At 39.5% G+C, this 18802-nt stretch overlaps 3 protein-coding genes across 3 annotated transcripts; 1 reads left to right on the top strand and 2 right to left on the bottom strand.

The window, feature by feature from the left end:
- Positions 1 to 2417: 2417 nt before the first annotated feature.
- LOC137272403 (divergent protein kinase domain 1A-like) lies at positions 2418 to 9051 on the bottom strand. Its single transcript, XM_067804779.1, has 6 exons — positions 8936 to 9051; positions 6084 to 6162; positions 4797 to 4922; positions 4234 to 4338; positions 3817 to 4017; positions 2418 to 3148 (listed from the first exon to the last, which is right to left on the bottom strand). The coding sequence occupies exons 1-6, from the start codon at positions 8959 to 8961 to the stop codon at positions 2432 to 2434; spliced, it is 1254 nt and encodes a 417-aa protein (XP_067660880.1). The 5' UTR covers positions 8962 to 9051; the 3' UTR covers positions 2418 to 2431.
- A 273-nt stretch (positions 9052 to 9324) lies between these two features.
- LOC137273450 (E3 ubiquitin-protein ligase HECTD3-like) lies at positions 9325 to 13808 on the top strand. Its single transcript, XM_067806143.1, has one exon. The coding sequence runs from the start codon at positions 9411 to 9413 to the stop codon at positions 11907 to 11909; it is 2499 nt and encodes an 832-aa protein (XP_067662244.1). The 5' UTR covers positions 9325 to 9410; the 3' UTR covers positions 11910 to 13808.
- Positions 13809 to 16642: 2834 nt separating this feature from the next.
- LOC137271673 (uncharacterized) lies at positions 16643 to 18478 on the bottom strand. Its single transcript, XM_067804098.1, has one exon. The coding sequence runs from the start codon at positions 18476 to 18478 to the stop codon at positions 16643 to 16645; it is 1836 nt and encodes a 611-aa protein (XP_067660199.1).
- Between the last annotated feature and the right edge of the window lie 324 nt (positions 18479 to 18802).

Below are 18802 nucleotides of genomic sequence, written 5' to 3'. Positions count from 1 at the left end.
CTAGTACATACTCAAAAAGCTGTTCAGTTTTTCAGTGGATGTCAGATAATATGATAATCACAAAGACATTTGTTCATCTCACACTTACTGCCTTCCAACTACAATCATCCAGACAATAATCAAAAACCATGGCATGTGGTGCAGTGGTCAAATGATTCAAGGCTGGATTTGCCATGCTGCTGTTTAAATCTGCTAATTCATTCTTCTGATTAATGGCAATCTTGCTGTAAAATACTTGATACTGTGTTATTGAAAAGCTAAAAGACTGACATTTAGTTTCATAAATATTTAGTAAAAATCTTTTTTGAACTGAATGCAGATGCTGCCATTTATTGTGTGGTGATATTTGGAGTTACACACTCATGCCATTTTCAGGGAATTTTTATTTCCAGCTTCAACAAAATGCTACCTCAAATACAATTTTATTACAATCAGAGCTTAATTCTTGCTACTGCTACACACAGACCTGAGGACATCCCATTACAGGTCAAATTACCCTGAGGACATCCCATTACAGGTCACATAAGAACAACCTGCACTTTGACCAATTAAAGTGTAGGTCACATATAAGAAAGCCTTAACGGGGTTTTAACTTAACACTAGCCCAAGGCTAGTAGTAGTACACATTCCTGTGGGCTAGTACAAACTTCCCAATTTCTACATAGTTTTAGCATTAAGTGGCATTTTATTGTTATCAGTCTAGATAAACTTTTGACTTTAGATTTAACCCTGATGAAAAAGTTGAAAAGGCTAACACAAGGCTTTCCAGTGTTATTAAAAAAAATATTCTGCCATGTTGCCATCAGGGCTTACAGACTTTACAAGCCGCAAAAGCCTGATGAAACTCCAAACCCATTAAATAGAGTAATCAGCTTATAGTGACATGTCAGTCAAGGCATACATTCACAACAGGCCATAAGATGCAATACAGAAACTTCAGCCCAACACAATATCTACATGCCACATGCCTTCAGGCGGTGACTCAAGTTGCAATGATTACACTGACATGTGAAACCCATCAACAGTTAATTAAATAAATATAAATACACCTCATTTACATAACATTCAACAATTGGTACAAGTGGTAATATCGTTTATAACATATGTAATATCACTTATTAATTAAAGAAAGGAAAGGCAAGAATTAATATTCACAGAATATTGTCTCACCACACACCATTATACATATATTACAGAGCAGATAACATGAACAACATAACTGCAGCTCATTCCATAAAATATGACATTTATGGAATACTGTTTCAAAGTGTATGTAGCCATATGGTGTAAAACAAAGTGTCAAGTGAATAAAATTTGATCTCACTATATATTGAGCATACTGAATGCTACTCGCAGGAACCATTTCTTATAGGTACATATTTATAAACGTTGACTTTATTATAAGTTAACGTATGGTCGCTACATACCCACCAAATACAACACAGTCTGTCTCAGGCTCAAAAACTATGTTAGTTTTTCCTTTACTCATCCCCAGTGTAAAACCATAACTGTAAATGAAGTCTTCACTAGCACTAAATCAAGTCTTCCTTATAGCCCTAAATGAAGTCTCAACTATAGCCCTTAATGAAGCATATTACAACCCTAAATGATGTCTTCCTTATAGCACTAAACGAAGTCTTCAATATTGCACTAAATGAAGTCTTCACTACTTCCCTCAATGAAGTGTTCACTATAGCCCTTAAGTCTTAACTATAGCCCTTAATGAAGTATACTGCAGCCCTAAATGAAGTCTCAACTATAGCCCTTAATGAAGCATATTACAGCCCTAAATGATGTCTTCCTTATAGCACTAAATGAAGTCTTCAATACAGCACTAAATGAAGTTTTCACTATTGCCCTCAATGAAGTCTTCACTATAGCCCTTAATGAAGTCTTCACTACAGCCCTTAATGAAGTATTAACTATAGCCCTTAATGAAGTATACTGCAGCCCTAAATGAAGTCTTCAATATAGCCCTAAATGAAGTCTTTACTACGGCCCCATATTACGTCTCTTTTTGTATAAATTTCAGCAAAATGAGTTTTTTGCTTAAATCATATTTTCAGGGACCGAGCATTATTCTACAGCTAAATTATGTAAATATCTCCCCAAACCTGATGATATCATCAGCTACAATGAACTATCCCTTCAGCACCCTCAAAAACATACGCCCACAATACAGGACATGATAAATATTTCCTAAATCTGATGATATAACCAAACTTTAAACTATACACAGAAATTATAGGACAATTATGGAAGAATTATGTCCAGTTGTATTAAGTGAGGGTTTTATCAAAGATATTTAACATGGTCTAAAAACGTGAAACAATTTACAGAAATAACTATCAGACAGATTGTTGTTGTAAAAGACAACATATTACATAAAATATAATTAAAAAGCGTTGTGAAAAGAAACTGCTAAATTCAACTATGCATCTGGTCTATATTGTATTTCTTTCCAAAGAAAAGATTTGAGATCATGGTATACAACAGCATGCTTTAAATCAGCATTATCTCCTTTCATTGACAACGACGAGCATTTACCTAACAATCTCTTCAACTCATAATACAGATGCTTTGGGGCATCAAACAACAAATAGTCTCTAATGATATCACAAATAAACCACAAAGTGGGTTGAATTATCTCCCCTGAACACCTTCCAGTCCTCCGATCACATTGGGACTGACAGTGTTTGGAGTAAAGACAATCAGAATCAGAGTAACATGTTTGATTGTGGAGAAGGGTCTTGATGCTTGAGGCTGACGCAATGTCTTTTGTGCTTGTCAGCATGGCCTCATAGTCGAAGGTGATGCCAAAATTGAGAGGGGAAATGTTGCACATAAGGAATTTGGTGCCCTGTTCCTCGTAGATGTCCATGCTGAATTCCACAATGCCGAGCGTCACCCGAGCACGTTTGGCCCAGTGAGGGAATTCCCATTTGTAGGAGTTAGTGAATAATTTGCTGAGCCAGCTGTTTGGTTGCTTGTCATACAGACGAGGAATGGGAGCATGCTGGAATCCATAGAAATGGCCGCAGGTTCCATTAATGTTAGGGAATGTGGAACTCTTTTGGAATATGAAGAGCAAGAGGAATTCGTGTATGTGGATGAGTCTCCATAGTGACTGTGCTTCTGCCAGAGACAACTGAAACGAGACAATTACAGACAATGGTTTATGCAGAGGAAAAGCAACTTCAAGAGACAACTGAAATGAAACAGACAATGGTTTACACACAGGATAAACAACTTTAACAGACAGCTAAATTTCCAGACAATGTTTTTTGAAACAGGATATTTAGCTTCAAGAGACAGCTAAAATGAAACAATTCCAGACAAAGATTATTATGCGGGGTACATACACTTGCCTTAATCATGTTAATCAGCTGAAACAAGACAATCAACAGGCTACAAGCAGCATATTCATCTTCCAAGAACACAGTGTTCAAAATTAAGCATGTCTCCTGAGTTCACCTGAGGCATTTGATTCTGAATCAAGAAACACCTTAGTCCATATCTTGGAATGTTAGGGTTATATTTAGCTTGTTGTTTAATGTTGCTCTAATCAATATTCCAGATATATGGTGACTGTCAGGACAATCCAGTGATCAATATCAGAAGCATCTATCTCCACAACTGATATACAGTGACAAGTGTCAAGCGAGTCAGTGAGGCTGACAATCTGACCTTGTTAATCGCCTCCGACAACCAATTGAAACTCAGATCATCATGGGTCTTAGTGTAATGACATTGAACCCTAAATGTGATGCATAAATTCTGGAATTCATACTAATGAATTGTGAAAATGGTATTCACCTTTCCATCTTCATTAAAGTCTGCATACAGTAAGAGCTTGTCTGTTACGTCCTCATAAATGGAATGTCCAAGTTTCTGCTGTAAGAAGGATGACACCTGACCTCTGAACTCGGATATCAGAGTGCCTTCTTGCAAATTCCACCATGGCACAGACTCATCAATCATCGCAACTTTGAACTTCGTCTGGTGCCACACAAAACTCTGAAATACAGCAGTAAACATCTTATACCAGGAAATGGTCAGAACTTGGCTGTATGTTATACAAATTATGCCTTGTTATAGAATGAAATAGAGACCAGAGTGCTGTTGAGAAGCGTACAATGAATTGCTGCCCTCTACAACAACATAACAGATGCTAGGGACCTCTAACATTGTATCACTGAGGTCTTCTTAGCTGATTTGTAAAACTGTGCTTACCTTCTCATACTCCGTTGCTTCACAATAAGAGAAGAACTGTACATTTTGTATACACATGGGGTAACATAGTGTACCGGATACCTCGCCAGTATGGTACTGGCTACACTGAAACAAGAAACGAGAACACAGTTCAACATTCTTTGTATTAAGGTGCAGGGAACAAAATTTGACACTGGTGCCTGGAAAGGCACACTTAAAAATTATATTTTGCATACGTGAAAACCAACAGATGTACCCTTGTAAACACATGGCATATGAAAAGTGCAGAATTTAAAACCAACGGGTGGTCCACATGGGCACAATGTTGAGATCAAGAGTTAGCAAGAGATTTGGTTGGTGGATGAGTGAGTGATTTGCATCTCTCTCTCAAGGATAATGCAAGTTAGATAGATAGATAGACAGATAGATAGGATATTTATATAGCGCACATATCCACATACTAGTACATGCTCAAGGCTCTGGTATTTTTCCCTCCATCACTGGATGTCAATCTCAACAGCACATCATATTTCAATTCAAGTTACCTTTGACAAATACAAAGAAAACATGGGACTTGTTCTCACCAGTTGTTTTCTGATGAGTGAGCTGTCACAGGGGTCATACAAGAAGATCCTCCACACGCTGGCATACAGCAGCCCCAATATCAGGATAACAAACAGCCACATCTTCCATGGTCCTTGACTCAGCTCCTTCAACACAAATACACAACTTCACCATCAAGTGTATAAACCAATACCTACCATAATTTATCTTGCCGCAAACACAATGTTGTTTTCTTGAAAGCGAGTAACATTTTCTATGAGCCCTGCTGGGAATGCCGAACTCATTTGGTACTTTGTGGTAGTAATTCTTCATATCAAATAATACTGAATCGCATATGATGTACAGAAATTACTGATGTTTTGAGAATACAAATTGATAGATCCATGGGTTGATGTACCCTTGATGTTTGTTTATGTTCCCTGAGTCTGATGTACCCTCGATATTTGTTTATGTTTAATTAGCTCTTCTTATAATGTACAACTTCAATCTGTATTTGCATGTAATCTGATTATGAATCAAAATCGCTTGATTATACATATCTGATGAACACTGAAACCTGACTGATTAGTAGTGATGTTCCAGACAACTGAAATAAGTGAAGACTAGTGGCAGTGACCAACGACCAAGCAATCATTCACATTTTCTTATGAAAAACACAAAAAATTTTAGACCTACTGTTTTAGGTTTTAAAATATTTGACAATGGAACATATCTTAGAAGATGTCAGGGCCTGAAAACATATTTCATTCTTAGAAAACTCACTTTGAACATTTACTGAAAGTCATGACAGAATATTTCTAGAGGACTCCAGGAAATTTATGTTCATGACATATTAGTCATCAACTCTAAAGTTGCAAGTTGTATCATTTCACAGTGGATGTGAAATTCGCAAATGCAGTTTGTGCAATTTCTAAATAACACAAAAACAACAGAGAACCACATTATAATTGTGTGCAATAACAACCTGAAGAGGCAAACCTGAAATAATGGTTGTAACCAATTTTTTTTGACAATTCCTTGTTGTTATTTAATGTTAAAGAATCATTTAACAATTACGTGACTGCAACCATTTTCCAACACATTGAAAACATGATTGATCAGCACAACCTATATTCACAAAAACCTGCAAGTAGCCATTTCATAGAAACCTATCGAAGAAGAAGAATATCTCATATGGCACATTAGTTACTGACTATAGTTCATCGAGAAACAACTACATCACTCACATGGCAATGCAGATATCAAATGCTGCCACACCAAACATGAGAATATTAAACTACTCAGCCATATTATCATGATTATCATACCTGACAGAATTCTAAACATGAGATCAGTCGGTCAATGGCAGACAGTAACAAGGCTCGAACTCTCTTCCGTCTGCGCATCCTGCAAATGAAGATACAAAAATCCTATTAACTGGACTCATGCTTTAATCACACAATAGGCCACAACAGCCATATTCTAAAAGCATATCCACCAAACTAGTTTGGAATAGTACTCTGGTGCTAATATTGATGTACCTGACAGAAGATTATGCAGTGCCATGGTAATTAAAATGAAGATGCCTTTAGAATCCCTCGAGAATTCAGCATCACAAACTTTACAAATTACAATTTACATCACATTCACAATACCTTTTGACGGCATTTCCGAAACTTTGTTATAATAAATACCCTGTGAAATTAGGCTGTCACTGGGTTATTCAGCATGAATAAGTGTTCTTCTGTGTCCATGTGCATCATTAATATCACTGGATAATTCAGCTATGTTTGCATTTCTAAATATTTGTTTGCTAAATATTGTCAACAGTGGTGCATTTTATAGCAAGTGCCAGTTTATGAATGCACTTTAATTTAAAGTATATTTTAAATGTGCTTTCAAGTTAAATTATGGGAATGTATCATAAATGAGAACTAATTCACATGTATGTATTTTTCATCCACTAAGTTGCATCATTACACAAGAATGGAGTTTATTGATTATATTTATTGACTCTACACACTCACTGAATATCTGCCACCATTCCTGACATATACGTACATCTTTTGCAAAACATTAGTTATTTCTTTAGGTACTTGTTTTGCAATGAAAAACTTAGGAAGTTGCTGGGAGTTGAAAACCCAAACATGTCTATAATACCTTGCGTGCATTACTCAAATAACTAGACTGACTTGTGTATGATTCATTGTGGTGCACAAACACTACAACAGCATTAGTTAATGGTAGGTGATGCCTATATATACATATACTATCATAGCCTAAGTCAGTGTCACATAACTTCCATGTTAAGTATTTAGAAATGGCTGCCATATGTTTGGCAATATGACAATTACTAAATGCTTTTAGTCTACAGACATGCAGGTTATATTTATATATTTAGTATCAAATAAAGATAAGAAACTTTGTGTAAAAGTACTCAATTCTTTAAACTGCTAATTACTCCTCAAACAATGCAATTACTCATACATAAACAGACATGGGAGTAAATACTCAGCTGCTTGAAAAATTATCTGGAGCTCTGGTAATGGTTTAATATCGAAAATTTAGACAAACAGAAACTGTCCTGGAAATTGCATTTAAGCCTTTTTCACACTTATTTAGCAATGATTTGAAAGCTGACTCACCCTTGTGGTATCACCACAACTGCTCATAAGTCTTCCTCATTCATCAGAATGATCCGTATTAGCATAACAGTAATCCCTACAACACTTTTCTGCCACAAAAATCACCTAATGATGTTTGTAAAAGCATGCCATTTATGTACTGCTCGTTATCTTGTAGATTACCGAATGTGACAATAGTGCCAAATGGCATCGAGATCATTTGTAAAGTGCCAGAAGAATAAAATCATGAGACATCACCTTTGCCAGTAACCTTTGTAATTGTCAGTGACCTATTTGACCCTTTTCATTCATTTCACTAACCCTCGGGCATGACTAGATAAATTAACACCAAAAGGAACAGTGTGGACATAGTTCAGTCAGTAAGTTGTCAGGATAACAATCAGAAGGTCGTTGATTTGTATCTGATGGATACTCACACAAATTGGTTGCTTGTCTCAGTGACATTTATAACTTGTGACAGGGACTATCGCCACAAGAAGTTGCAGTGCTGAATTTTAATTGGTGCTCTGAAACGGTGTATTAACTGAATATGTGGAAGAAGGAAGCTTTGCTTCGACATTACTCATTATGTTGCTATTAAGGTGATAAATGCACAACAACGAATTAGCTCTTTCATAAGCTCTTGCATAAATCCACTCTTCATAACTGGAAATGGAAAATGTTTAATGCATCAAATACACTATCAACAGTGTTTTGATACAGCTGTCACAAAAAAAAACATTTAGTATGAATATATACTATTTTCATATCAATATTACCGTACAAGTTGATGAATTATGATGGATTGCAAGATGTGCTGCTCACATTTTGAGGTAAAGCAACAAAAGCAACACTGATACAGGGGCACACATAAATAATTATATCATATGCATAACTAACCAACTGGACTGAGCATTCCACAGAATAACAGATTACAGAAATATTATTCTTCAACACCTTGGACATGGAAGTCTACTGCTGCTGATAATAAAGCAAGGGTGATTCTAATGTAAATGTAGATGGGCTATATCAAATACAATCCTTCCAAATAACATGTAATAGTGAAACAGAACACTTGACAATCAACTCTAAGTTGGTTTGTCCATTTTTATGGTGACTATTCAGGTTTTTACACAACAGGCAAATATGTGTCCAGTACACACAAATGTAGATAATGGGAGCAGAAAGAACAATTTCATGGATCCAGAGAGACAAAGAATATTAATCACTCTACCAACAACACATCTATGACTTTGCTACACATTTGATTTGGTCGTTTCTTTCTAAACAGTTATGTCATAACCATGGTATACATGAGATAACTTATGTTATCACGTGTGGATGTTGCACTAATGATTGACAAAACAAAACATTTCCGAAATATTCAAAATCACTTCTTGTAGTTACAGATACTTGCAAACAATTCCTTCAATGACCTCAAAGGTATCATCTACACTTATGGCTGAAACTCACTGCTCTTCGCCCTTACTAGGTCATGCAGAATGCTGGAAGTATTTTATCATCTGTCTTCTGAAACATATATACTGTATTTGTACCTGAATGAAATTGGACAATCAAACATATGTCAGTTATGCACCGATCTCTCGCAGAAGCAACGATCATCTTTGAACAATTATTTCCATCGTCTGCAAATATTATGTGTATTATTTCAACCGGAAGTAAAGGGCTGCACCAAGGGTAGTAACTCTTTACAGTGTTTGTATCATACCACTAAAATATATAAAGTCGAGAATTCACCTTTGCAGAAATAGAGTTTGGCACAAAAGATAAAGAAGAAAAAATATTAAAGAAGGCTGAATTTATGATATGGATATATGGTGGAGCGAAATCTTGACAAATTGCTCTCGGGAACAACGTATAGATATATCTTTTTGAGAGTATGACGGGCATTGTGTGGGTTACCTTCCCTGCTTGTAATACGCATGTTTACACGGAAGTGGTTGACTGTGAGTATTCACGCAAGGCGTTTACGTACAGAGGTGTTTTGGGCGCCTGACGCGATAAACGAAAATGCTAATACCTCAGGCGAGACGCCGCTTGGCAAGAATACGATGTCTGCAAGAATGCATCGACTGTTTTAATACAAGGAAATGTCTCCCTGAGAGTTTGTGTTACGTCCCGGCTGAGCTTGTATACTATTCACCACACAAGACATCACTGACACTGACAGAAGAGGGCACCAAGAAAACCCGTCAATTCTCGTGCACACCAGAATCTCGCTTATACGTCAGTGGTGAGGAACTGTGCGATTCTCAAGGTAAATGGTTAAAAGTGAAAAAAATTCAAGCTTCACCTAGCTCAGAAGCTGAGGTGTTTGACACTGATATGTGGCTCCTGCTGTTCAGCAGTCGAAGTTCAACAGAAGACGCACCCACGGTTGTACCAGCCCCCTCTACCCCGACCCAGGGATCGTCAGGTGCAGACCAAGTAAAACCTGAAATAAATGTTTCAACTTGGCAGGAAGTGGTTGAGCAACAGTACATGCTGCAGTTTCCAGCTTGCAGCAAGACAGTTACAGAACCAGACCGTGACGCTGTAGCCAGACTGCAAGCTCTTCCACCAGGTTGGACTCTGGAACATGATGAGTCTCTTGTCAGCTTCATGTCACAACATCTCCCCTGTGAAAATGACCAACTAGGTAGCATGAAAAGCTATGTTGAGTCCATAGATGTATCTTCTTACTGTGATGAAGATGGACCACTGAATCTGACGGATGGGGATGCGGACACATTTTGGGAAAGTGATGGTAACCAAGGGCAACACTGGATACAGCTGCGGATGAAGAAAGGAACCATAATTAAAAAATTAAGCATCACTGTTGATGGGTCTGATGATAATTATCTGCCATCACGACTTGTAATTCAAGGTGGAGAACAAGATAATCTGAAGATTCTCAATACAGTAAATATTGAGAATACTGTGAGCGATCAACAGGATGTTGCTCTGCTGGGCACCATGACAGAACATTATCCCATCATCATGATCAGGATCAAGGAATGCAAGACTGGTGGAATAGACACCAGAATTCGTGCAATCAAGTTGGTATCTACTGAAGAACGTTCCCTTGGATTTGACAGAGATTTCTTTGGTAGGGAGAATCTTGTGAGATTTCCTCTTCTTGAATCATACAATTCTGATCAACTGTACAGAAGATCCATTTGCCTTCAGAGATTCATTACAATCCTTGACAGTGTTCTTCAGCATCTGGTACCATCTTGGCAGTTTTCAATAGGATCGTACAACTCTCTGGAAATTGTGAGACAGCTTCTTCCCCTGTCAAAGAAGCGCCTGTCTCTGATAGACACCTTCCTTAAGACATCAGCTACAGAACCACCAGAGAAGCCAGTTGTGTATGTGAACCGAAGAGCAGCTATGGAACACAGATGTGAACCTCATCTAGATACTGACTACAAAAATTCAGTGTTCATGCAATTGTATGAAGGGCTTAAGCCACGAGAGCGCTCGTCTGATCCTCTGGATTATAGATGGTCTGCTCGTCATGACCAATGGTGGGAGTGTAAGTTCTTGTCAGAAGGGATCATTGATCAAGGGGGTGGATTCAGGGACAGCCTGTCTGACCTAGCGGAAGAGCTGTGCCCAACATCCAAAGATGGACCAGTCTCCCTGCCATTCTTCATCCGAGCACCGAACCAAACCCAAGAAGATGCTAGTGTCTCTTGTGATGTTTACATTCCAAACCCACAATGTCAGGAGTTTGAAAAGTATGAGTGGCTTGGCCAGATTATGGGAGCTTGCTTCCGTGGACGTGAAAGCCTGATTCTCTCACTCTCTGCCTTTGTTTGGAAGAAGCTGGTAGGAGAAAATGTCACTTGGGTAAATGACTTTCAGACTGTGGATGCATCTGAAGTGAAGGTTATCAACACCATTAAGACCATGGATGAACAGACATTCTCTGCCCTTGAGAGACAATGGAGCCTCACACTGAGCGATGGCACAAGCGTCAGCCTCAAGGTTGACTCAGATGGAAATGCCCTGTCACTGAAATATGAGGACAGGGATGAATACTGCAGAGAAGTTCAGAAGATCCGAATGGCAGAAAGTGACCAACAGATCCGGGCACTCCAGAGAGGGTTGCTGAAGACCATTCCAAAGGCTGTCCTTGACCTTCTTCCATGGCAGGAACTAGAAACGCGTGTGTGTGGAGACCCGGAGATCACCATTGAGGCTCTTAAAAGGGCCACCCACTATGACGACATGGAGGAGACTGACATTAGAGTGAAGTACCTCTGGGAAGCATTGAAGAAGTTTACAAACGAGGATCGTAGTCGGTTCCTTCGCTTTGTGACTGGTCGCCGACGACTCCCAGCTCCACTGTACATATCTTCAGGAAAAGGGGACGCTATTGACTCTCTGCCGGAATCTTCCACATGTGCTAACATGTTATATCTTCCCTACTACTCTAATGCCAAGTTGGCAGAGGAGAAGCTACGTTATGCTGCATATAACTGTATAGCAATCGATACAGACATGAATCCATGGGAAGATTAATAGTCCCTTATGGATGAGTCCGCAATCAAAATCATTTGCTAAGACTTCCCAGTTGTGTCAAGGAAGTATGATCAAATGGTGTTTGTCCTTTTACACAAGCAGGATTATACAATTTTTTTTTTTTTTTAACAAAACACTGTTTACAGTGCTTTTTGGGGTCCGGCTTGTACTGTAGAAAAATTACAGAAAATGTAAATGTTGCGGTAACTTACAGAAAATGTAAATATTGTGGTGTCCAGTGCTCTTTGCAAGGGGAGGGAGGGACGAGGGAAGGTAGATAGAAGCTGGAACTGTATAAAACTGAAAGAAACTGTAAATACTTTTGTTCAAACAGGAACCACAGATTAATGTGACAAGTGGGACCAGACTCCTAGAATAGGCTTAAAAAGTATAAATTTCTGTAATTTGATGTGACATCCATAATTACTACCACTATCTCCACTGTGTATAGTGAATGCATTGTTTTGTTAGTTTACAATGACTTGGTCTGGAATGAGCCACCCAAGCAGCTTATGCGACAATATGCAGTGTTTGAAACTAGCCTGAAAGTCACCGGCTTTGTCATGACCATTGCTAATATATATTGATATGAGAAGTTTATAACCTCGAGCAGAAAACCTTAAAGGCTTTGACACCCATGGGTTGTGACCATTGAACTGCAGCACTCTTTTCAGATCATGCTATTTCAGGGCATCAGATTTCTGCTTGCCCAATTACACCCTAAAAAAATATTGCATTTCTGTCCCAGTGATTGGAAGAGTACGATCTTCTTGAAAGTGTACTTGTATTTGATCTCAAAATTCCCTTTTGCAATGGTTCACAAAAGTTAAAAACTACTGCATACAAGCGCTGTCCACCCCATAATAACTGCGCTAATATGACCAAGGGAAGACTACTCTAACATCAGCTGAACTGGATGGTTAATAGTGACCAATTTGGTGTTTCATCTGACATTGGTTTTACTATGTTTGACCACAAGATATTAATCTCTTCATCATCATGCTCATTTGTTGGATCATGTATAAGGAGAAAAGGGATAAATTCTTAAGTAATACATTATAATTTCAAGGACCATACAGCTTTATTATTTCAAGTCTACATCTCCCTATGGCTTGTTACGTTTTTAAATAATTCTTTGCCAAGCATTTTTGTCAGGGAAGAAAGCCAGAGGTTAGACTTGGTTTACACATATGATTTATCCCATTTGCATAGATCGATGCTCATGCATTTGTTTGGTTCCAAAAAACTGCAGTATTGCTGAGTAGAATATTGCTGAGTGCAGCGTTCAATATCAACAACAACAAACAGAGTGAAACATATAAATGGTGAGATGGTTTCAGTAGTATATTTTTAGGGGTGAAACAACAGTGCAAAGTCAAGATACGACATGTATCACAATACTTAAGACATAAAAAATACATATTGTGATGTGCATATTTACAGGAAATCACATGGAAACTTCTTGACTGTCATGATGATAAATGAATATCAGTATGAAACATCCCATCGATATTAGCAAACTATTGCGGTGAAATAGATTTTAATTTACTCCCACAGTACAGAAAGTTACACCCTTATGCATGGGCTACTTCTAAATTTAGTTCAGCTGGTTTGGTGGTGTTCCATGTATACCAGTATCACCACTCACTACTGGTGTGAAGTACGTTTCTTGCAGACATTTTTGTGGTTTTTGCTCAGAGATACTTCTCTAATATTTATCAATAATCGGTCAACATTTTGTTCACAATTATTGATCTGTATTACATTTACTGATAGCTAGTGTTTGAAACATGCTTAAACCAATTCATGTTGAGCTAGGTAGTGTCTATCATGTTATGTACTACTGCATCCTTGTATCTGTAAACTAAGTAAAAACAAATAAATATCAATGAAATTCTAGAGGCAAATGATTAACCTGAAATCACGTCTGAAAACTAAACAGCTTCAGACCAGTGAGGATCAAGGAATTGGTCTTCAGCAACCCATGTTTGTCATTTGTGACTCATGATTGGATGGTCAGGCTTCCTGACCTGATTGACACACATTATCGTATCTTAGTTATGTAGACTGATACTTGTGTAGCTTATCACTGGATAGCCTCGACCAAACTTGTTTATTTAAAGACTTATGCCATATAGTTGGAATATTGCTGAGTGCTATGTTAAATAACAAACCAATCAACCTACCAAAGCTTTTTCACAAGATTGATCAGGCCATGTCCAGAAAGTGTTGAGTTTTCTTCTTTCAGAAAAGGAAAATACTCTTTTGATAAATTAGGAATTGATATTGAAATATTTACAAATGGTATCGCCATGTCAAGTTGACTTGATGTTGACATTGCCATTCACCTGTGAAACTCTTAGAAAGTAGGACAAAGTCAACTTTAATACCCGCTACTTCGACTTGTTATGAAGTGCTGTGATGTACAGTTTATTATTGCCTGTCTCAGTACATCACAGTCTGTCATTGTTGTCCAGGTTTCACAAGGCATTTGTAGTGCCAAGGTGATTGTAACTCCCATACTTTAACATAGACTTACAAAGTTACAGCAGTCAGCCTATGATCAAGAGTCAGCTCTATGATCGCTTCATGAAACGGGCACCAGATTGAAGATTTCCAAGGGTTTGCAATTTGCTTGTGATTGAAATTGAATTCCTTGAATTGGCAAGGATTTGTTTGTTTATAGTTGTTCAAAAAGGCCATGGCTGAAGAACTTAACATTACATTGATTACTCACCTGTTGACAGTTTTGTGAGTGGTGAGTGTAGGCCATCACCTGTAGTACAATTATGTCATACAGCCAACAGATGAGGCTCATTCGCATTACACAGATGCATAGCTAGATTTCGTAGCCCAGTGGAATTGTTACAGACATCAAAGTATTAAATTTGCGTAACAATGAATCAGTATAGTAGTTCACAGAAATAAATGATACACGTAGATGAACATTTGAAGAGAAAATTATATTCATTTACAATGTAAGCACCCTAAAACACGACATAATTAATCTGGGAATCTTTAGCTTATTTATATATCTACCCGTCTTAATAGTTAATTTGCAAGAGCTGCAATGGTACTGCAAGAGCAATGCAGATTTTTTTTCAAATTTATACAACAAAGTACAAAATTGTAAACTGTAGAGTACAACCCAAGAGGGTTCATGTAACAAGAACCTGAAGGTCAAGGTTAGCGACAACTTGGCAGACAGGGAAGATTAAACTTTTATTTCTCCCAGAAATGATGCAATTGCATACCTGGACAGTACATCATCCATTCTATGACATGAGGTGAGTGAGTTCTGTTTTACGCCGCACTCGGCAATATTCTAGCTATATGACAGGCATCGATCTACGTAGTTAGGATACGGTGACGTGTCAACCAAGACCTGCATACGTGAAATACAATGTGCCAGAGCACCTGCTGCAAGTAACCATCAATCATCTGTTGTCTAACACCACACAACCACACTCAGCACTGATACAACTATATGAGGACACCCTGTAAATAAACAATATAGCTTGGACCAGACAGTCCCGAGATTGAAGGCAATATCATCGATTAACACCATCTCTGGCATGCATCAACCAAGTTCAGTGCAGTCAACAATGCGCCGCTCTTTTACGCATCAGTCATTGCATTCTGCACAAAGAGGTCCACATACCCAAAACAGACATAAACCAGACCTTAACTAGCTGTTCAGAGTTATTGAACTGGGACTCCTTTCACAAAGCAACCTTTATACTAAGGTTAACCTTGACTCCCACTCTATAACACTGCACTAATGTTTCCTTAGACTCTCCTTTCAGAAAGCAACTTTTGCTGGTCTGCCTCAAAGTCCATGAACCACATTATTGTCCCTTCTGCCCAAACGTTTGTGCAAAGCACAAACTCCAGACGCAGCAAGTCTAGATGTCCTCATTTTCAGTTTAATACAGTTGCTTGTTCGAATCAAAATTATATACATTTCGAGATTAAGGTGGCTGATGATTAAGGTGGGCAGTGTCTGTCATTAGGACATATCCAACTTTTGATTTAGAAATGGACAAGGAAACAGTTTGAATAGATGAAGTTATCTGGTAACCCATTGGCGATTCAGTTGAAACATTCAGCACTTACCGTTGAGTGCATGACGCACCGCGTCAGTTAGCCCTGAACGAGGATCGCAACTTATGTTCACTGACACCATGGGTTTTTTGTTTCCTGCATTAGACTGATCCTCGGAAAGTATTATATGACGTTAATGCATGCATCTTCGAACTTAAACTGTAACAGTTCGGTGTAGTTAATATATTACATGATACATGGAGATAGCGCGCTATATTTGTTACATAACTTTCTGTGTCTACAATATTGTTGTATATTCTGTCTTGTCTGCAACTGTGCCTCAGCAATGTCCTATGGCATCATATGGGCAATATTGTCACTTGATTGCCCTATCAGGTGCGGATGGACAGCCTGTTGGTTAAAGCATTCGCTCGTCACGCCGAAGACACGGGCTCGATTTCCCACGTGGGTACAATGTGTGAAGCCCATCCCTCGCTGTGATATTGCTGGAACATTGCTAAATGCGGCGTAAAACTATACTCACTTCACTTGTTGGGCTATTGCTGGACCATAAAGCATGAGTATATTAGCTTTATCAAAAAGCATACTATCAAAGCGTGTCATAGGGGCACTGTCTCTCACATTCAGACCACACGTTTGTGATGTTGTTCTACAAGGACTCATTTCAATCACTTTCCCAGCCTCTTTCTGGTGCGACTCTTGGCGGGAGTGTCTGTCTTCATCTTCTTCGAGGGCACACAAAGAGCGCCAATGGCGCTTTCCGACCCCGTGAACTCATCACTCAACCGTTTGAAATGTCTTGCACCGACGCTACCCGGAGACACAAATACTCCAGAAGAGCATTTGTTTCTTCTTGTCAATCTTGGAATTGGAAACATTCTTTCAAAATCTTTAACGTTATCGCCTCTTTTCCATCTTGAAATGTTTTCAAACTTCGTTTGCGGAAAATGACGTTTCGGTGATGTACGTTCATCGTTTTGTTTCATGGTGATTGATATCTCTTTATCACCTACATTGTTTTTTACATCCGGTCGTGAACTGACTTCATGTACAGTTTCCAACCCGAAACTATCGTGACTTCCCCTTTCAGAAACGGGAGTACCAAAGTCACAAAGGAGTCGTTTTTCCGGTTCATTTTCAAGGGGCACAACTCTTAGTGGTTCATGGTCTGTTGGTGTGGAATGCGACATGTTAGCACTGGTGGGTAGAACTGACGTTGTTTCCTTTGGTCGAACGTCTTTATAACATAAAGGGGATTTCAATTCATTGGTATAATTGCCATCTGGAGAAACACAAGCGGCTGTGAAGCTACTAGTCTGGTTAAAGGTGGGGCAAGGTTGGACATCCCGGATTTCGTTCTTAGGAGAAACAAACTTTTGTTCAAAGTAATTCAAAACCTGGCCTTTCAGGTCCGATTGATCAGCTACAGTCTTGTACTGAATCGTACGTGCCGTATATCGGGATACATGATCTTCGGAATCACTTGAACTGGATGAGCTTTGGCTGCTACTGGAGACGTCTAGTTGGTTGGTGTCGGAGTTGTCCACGTCGGACACCGGACTGCAGCCGGAGGAACTGGACCCATATGACCACGAGGGAGAGGCGGGAGAAGAGGAGAAGGTGGAGGAAGAAGTGTCGGAGAGGGAACTATGATGAGAGGAAGGACTTAGGGCGCGCGGACCTGGAAGATAGAAAGGATTGTCAGCGTGCGATCCGGGAACATAGACTGGCCTGTCCGCTTGCAGTCCGAGGAGTGTTGAAGGAATGTTGGCGAGAGATCTGGGTACATCGGAAGGATTGATGGGAAGTGATCCAGGGAGAATTAAAGGCTTGTCTGTGGGCGGTCTAGGGAGAACTGAAGTCGTTTTGGCAAGCGGTCCAGGGAGGGTTGAAAGATTGTCGGCGGGCGGTCCTGGGAGGGTTGAAAGATTGTTGACGGGCGGTCCTGCGTGGATTGAAGGACTGTCTGCAGGCGGTGCAGGAAGGATTGAAGGGTTGTTAGCGAGCGGTCCTGGGAGAGTTGAAGGCATGTCGGAGGGCAATCCAAGGAGGAATGAAGGATTGTTGGTAGGTGATTCTGGGAGGAATGAGGGGTTGTCGGGGAGCGATCCTGGGAGGATTGAAAGCCTGTCTGCGAGCGATCTGGGGACACAGGAAGGACCACCAGTAAGCGATCCAGGCACACAGGAAGGACTGCCTGCGAGCGAACCGGGGAGAGAGGAAGGTCCACACCCAAATATAGCCTGGCATGTTTCAGAGAACGATTCCTTAGCATCCGAAAAATTGGTATCACCTTCAGCTGTGGAGCTCAACGACTGGTTATGATGATCGGAGACGGGCGTCGCGGCACCTGTGTCTTCAGCATGCCTCGTGTCTGGTGTCTCTTGTGGTTGGTCTTGGGGGTCTGCTTCTCCAATGTACATCTCCACGAAGTCCGTGACAAGCTCTGGCACCTGGTGGAGCTGGTCGTCATGGCTCTCGGATAAATCGCCCCTGTCTCCCATAGAGTCCAGTCAAAGAGCGACACGAAACGATTTCGGGATGCAGGCATCTGAAGAAAAGGTACACCTACAGACTACCGGATACCTACCAGCCATATTGTTTAGTGTCACGTAACCCTAAACCCTAACGCTAACCTTAAACCTTACCCTAACTCTAAACCGGTACAGTTACAGAATAAATACAGAATACCTAGTGTCACGTCACCCTAACCCCAACCAAATGTTAACTCGCTTGCTTTCAAAAAATTCAGCAGGTGTCCGCTATTCTGTAATCTTGCCCCTAAACTTAAACTTAACCCTAACCCTAAACCCTACCCTAAACTTAAC

Source organism: Haliotis asinina, chromosome 2, assembly GCF_037392515.1.
Source record: "Haliotis asinina isolate JCU_RB_2024 chromosome 2, JCU_Hal_asi_v2, whole genome shotgun sequence".
In the NCBI taxonomy this organism is placed as follows: Eukaryota; Metazoa; Mollusca; class Gastropoda; order Lepetellida; family Haliotidae; genus Haliotis; species Haliotis asinina.
The sequence above is the reverse complement of the archived record's forward strand: the minus strand, read 5'-3'. Positions and strand labels throughout refer to the sequence as shown.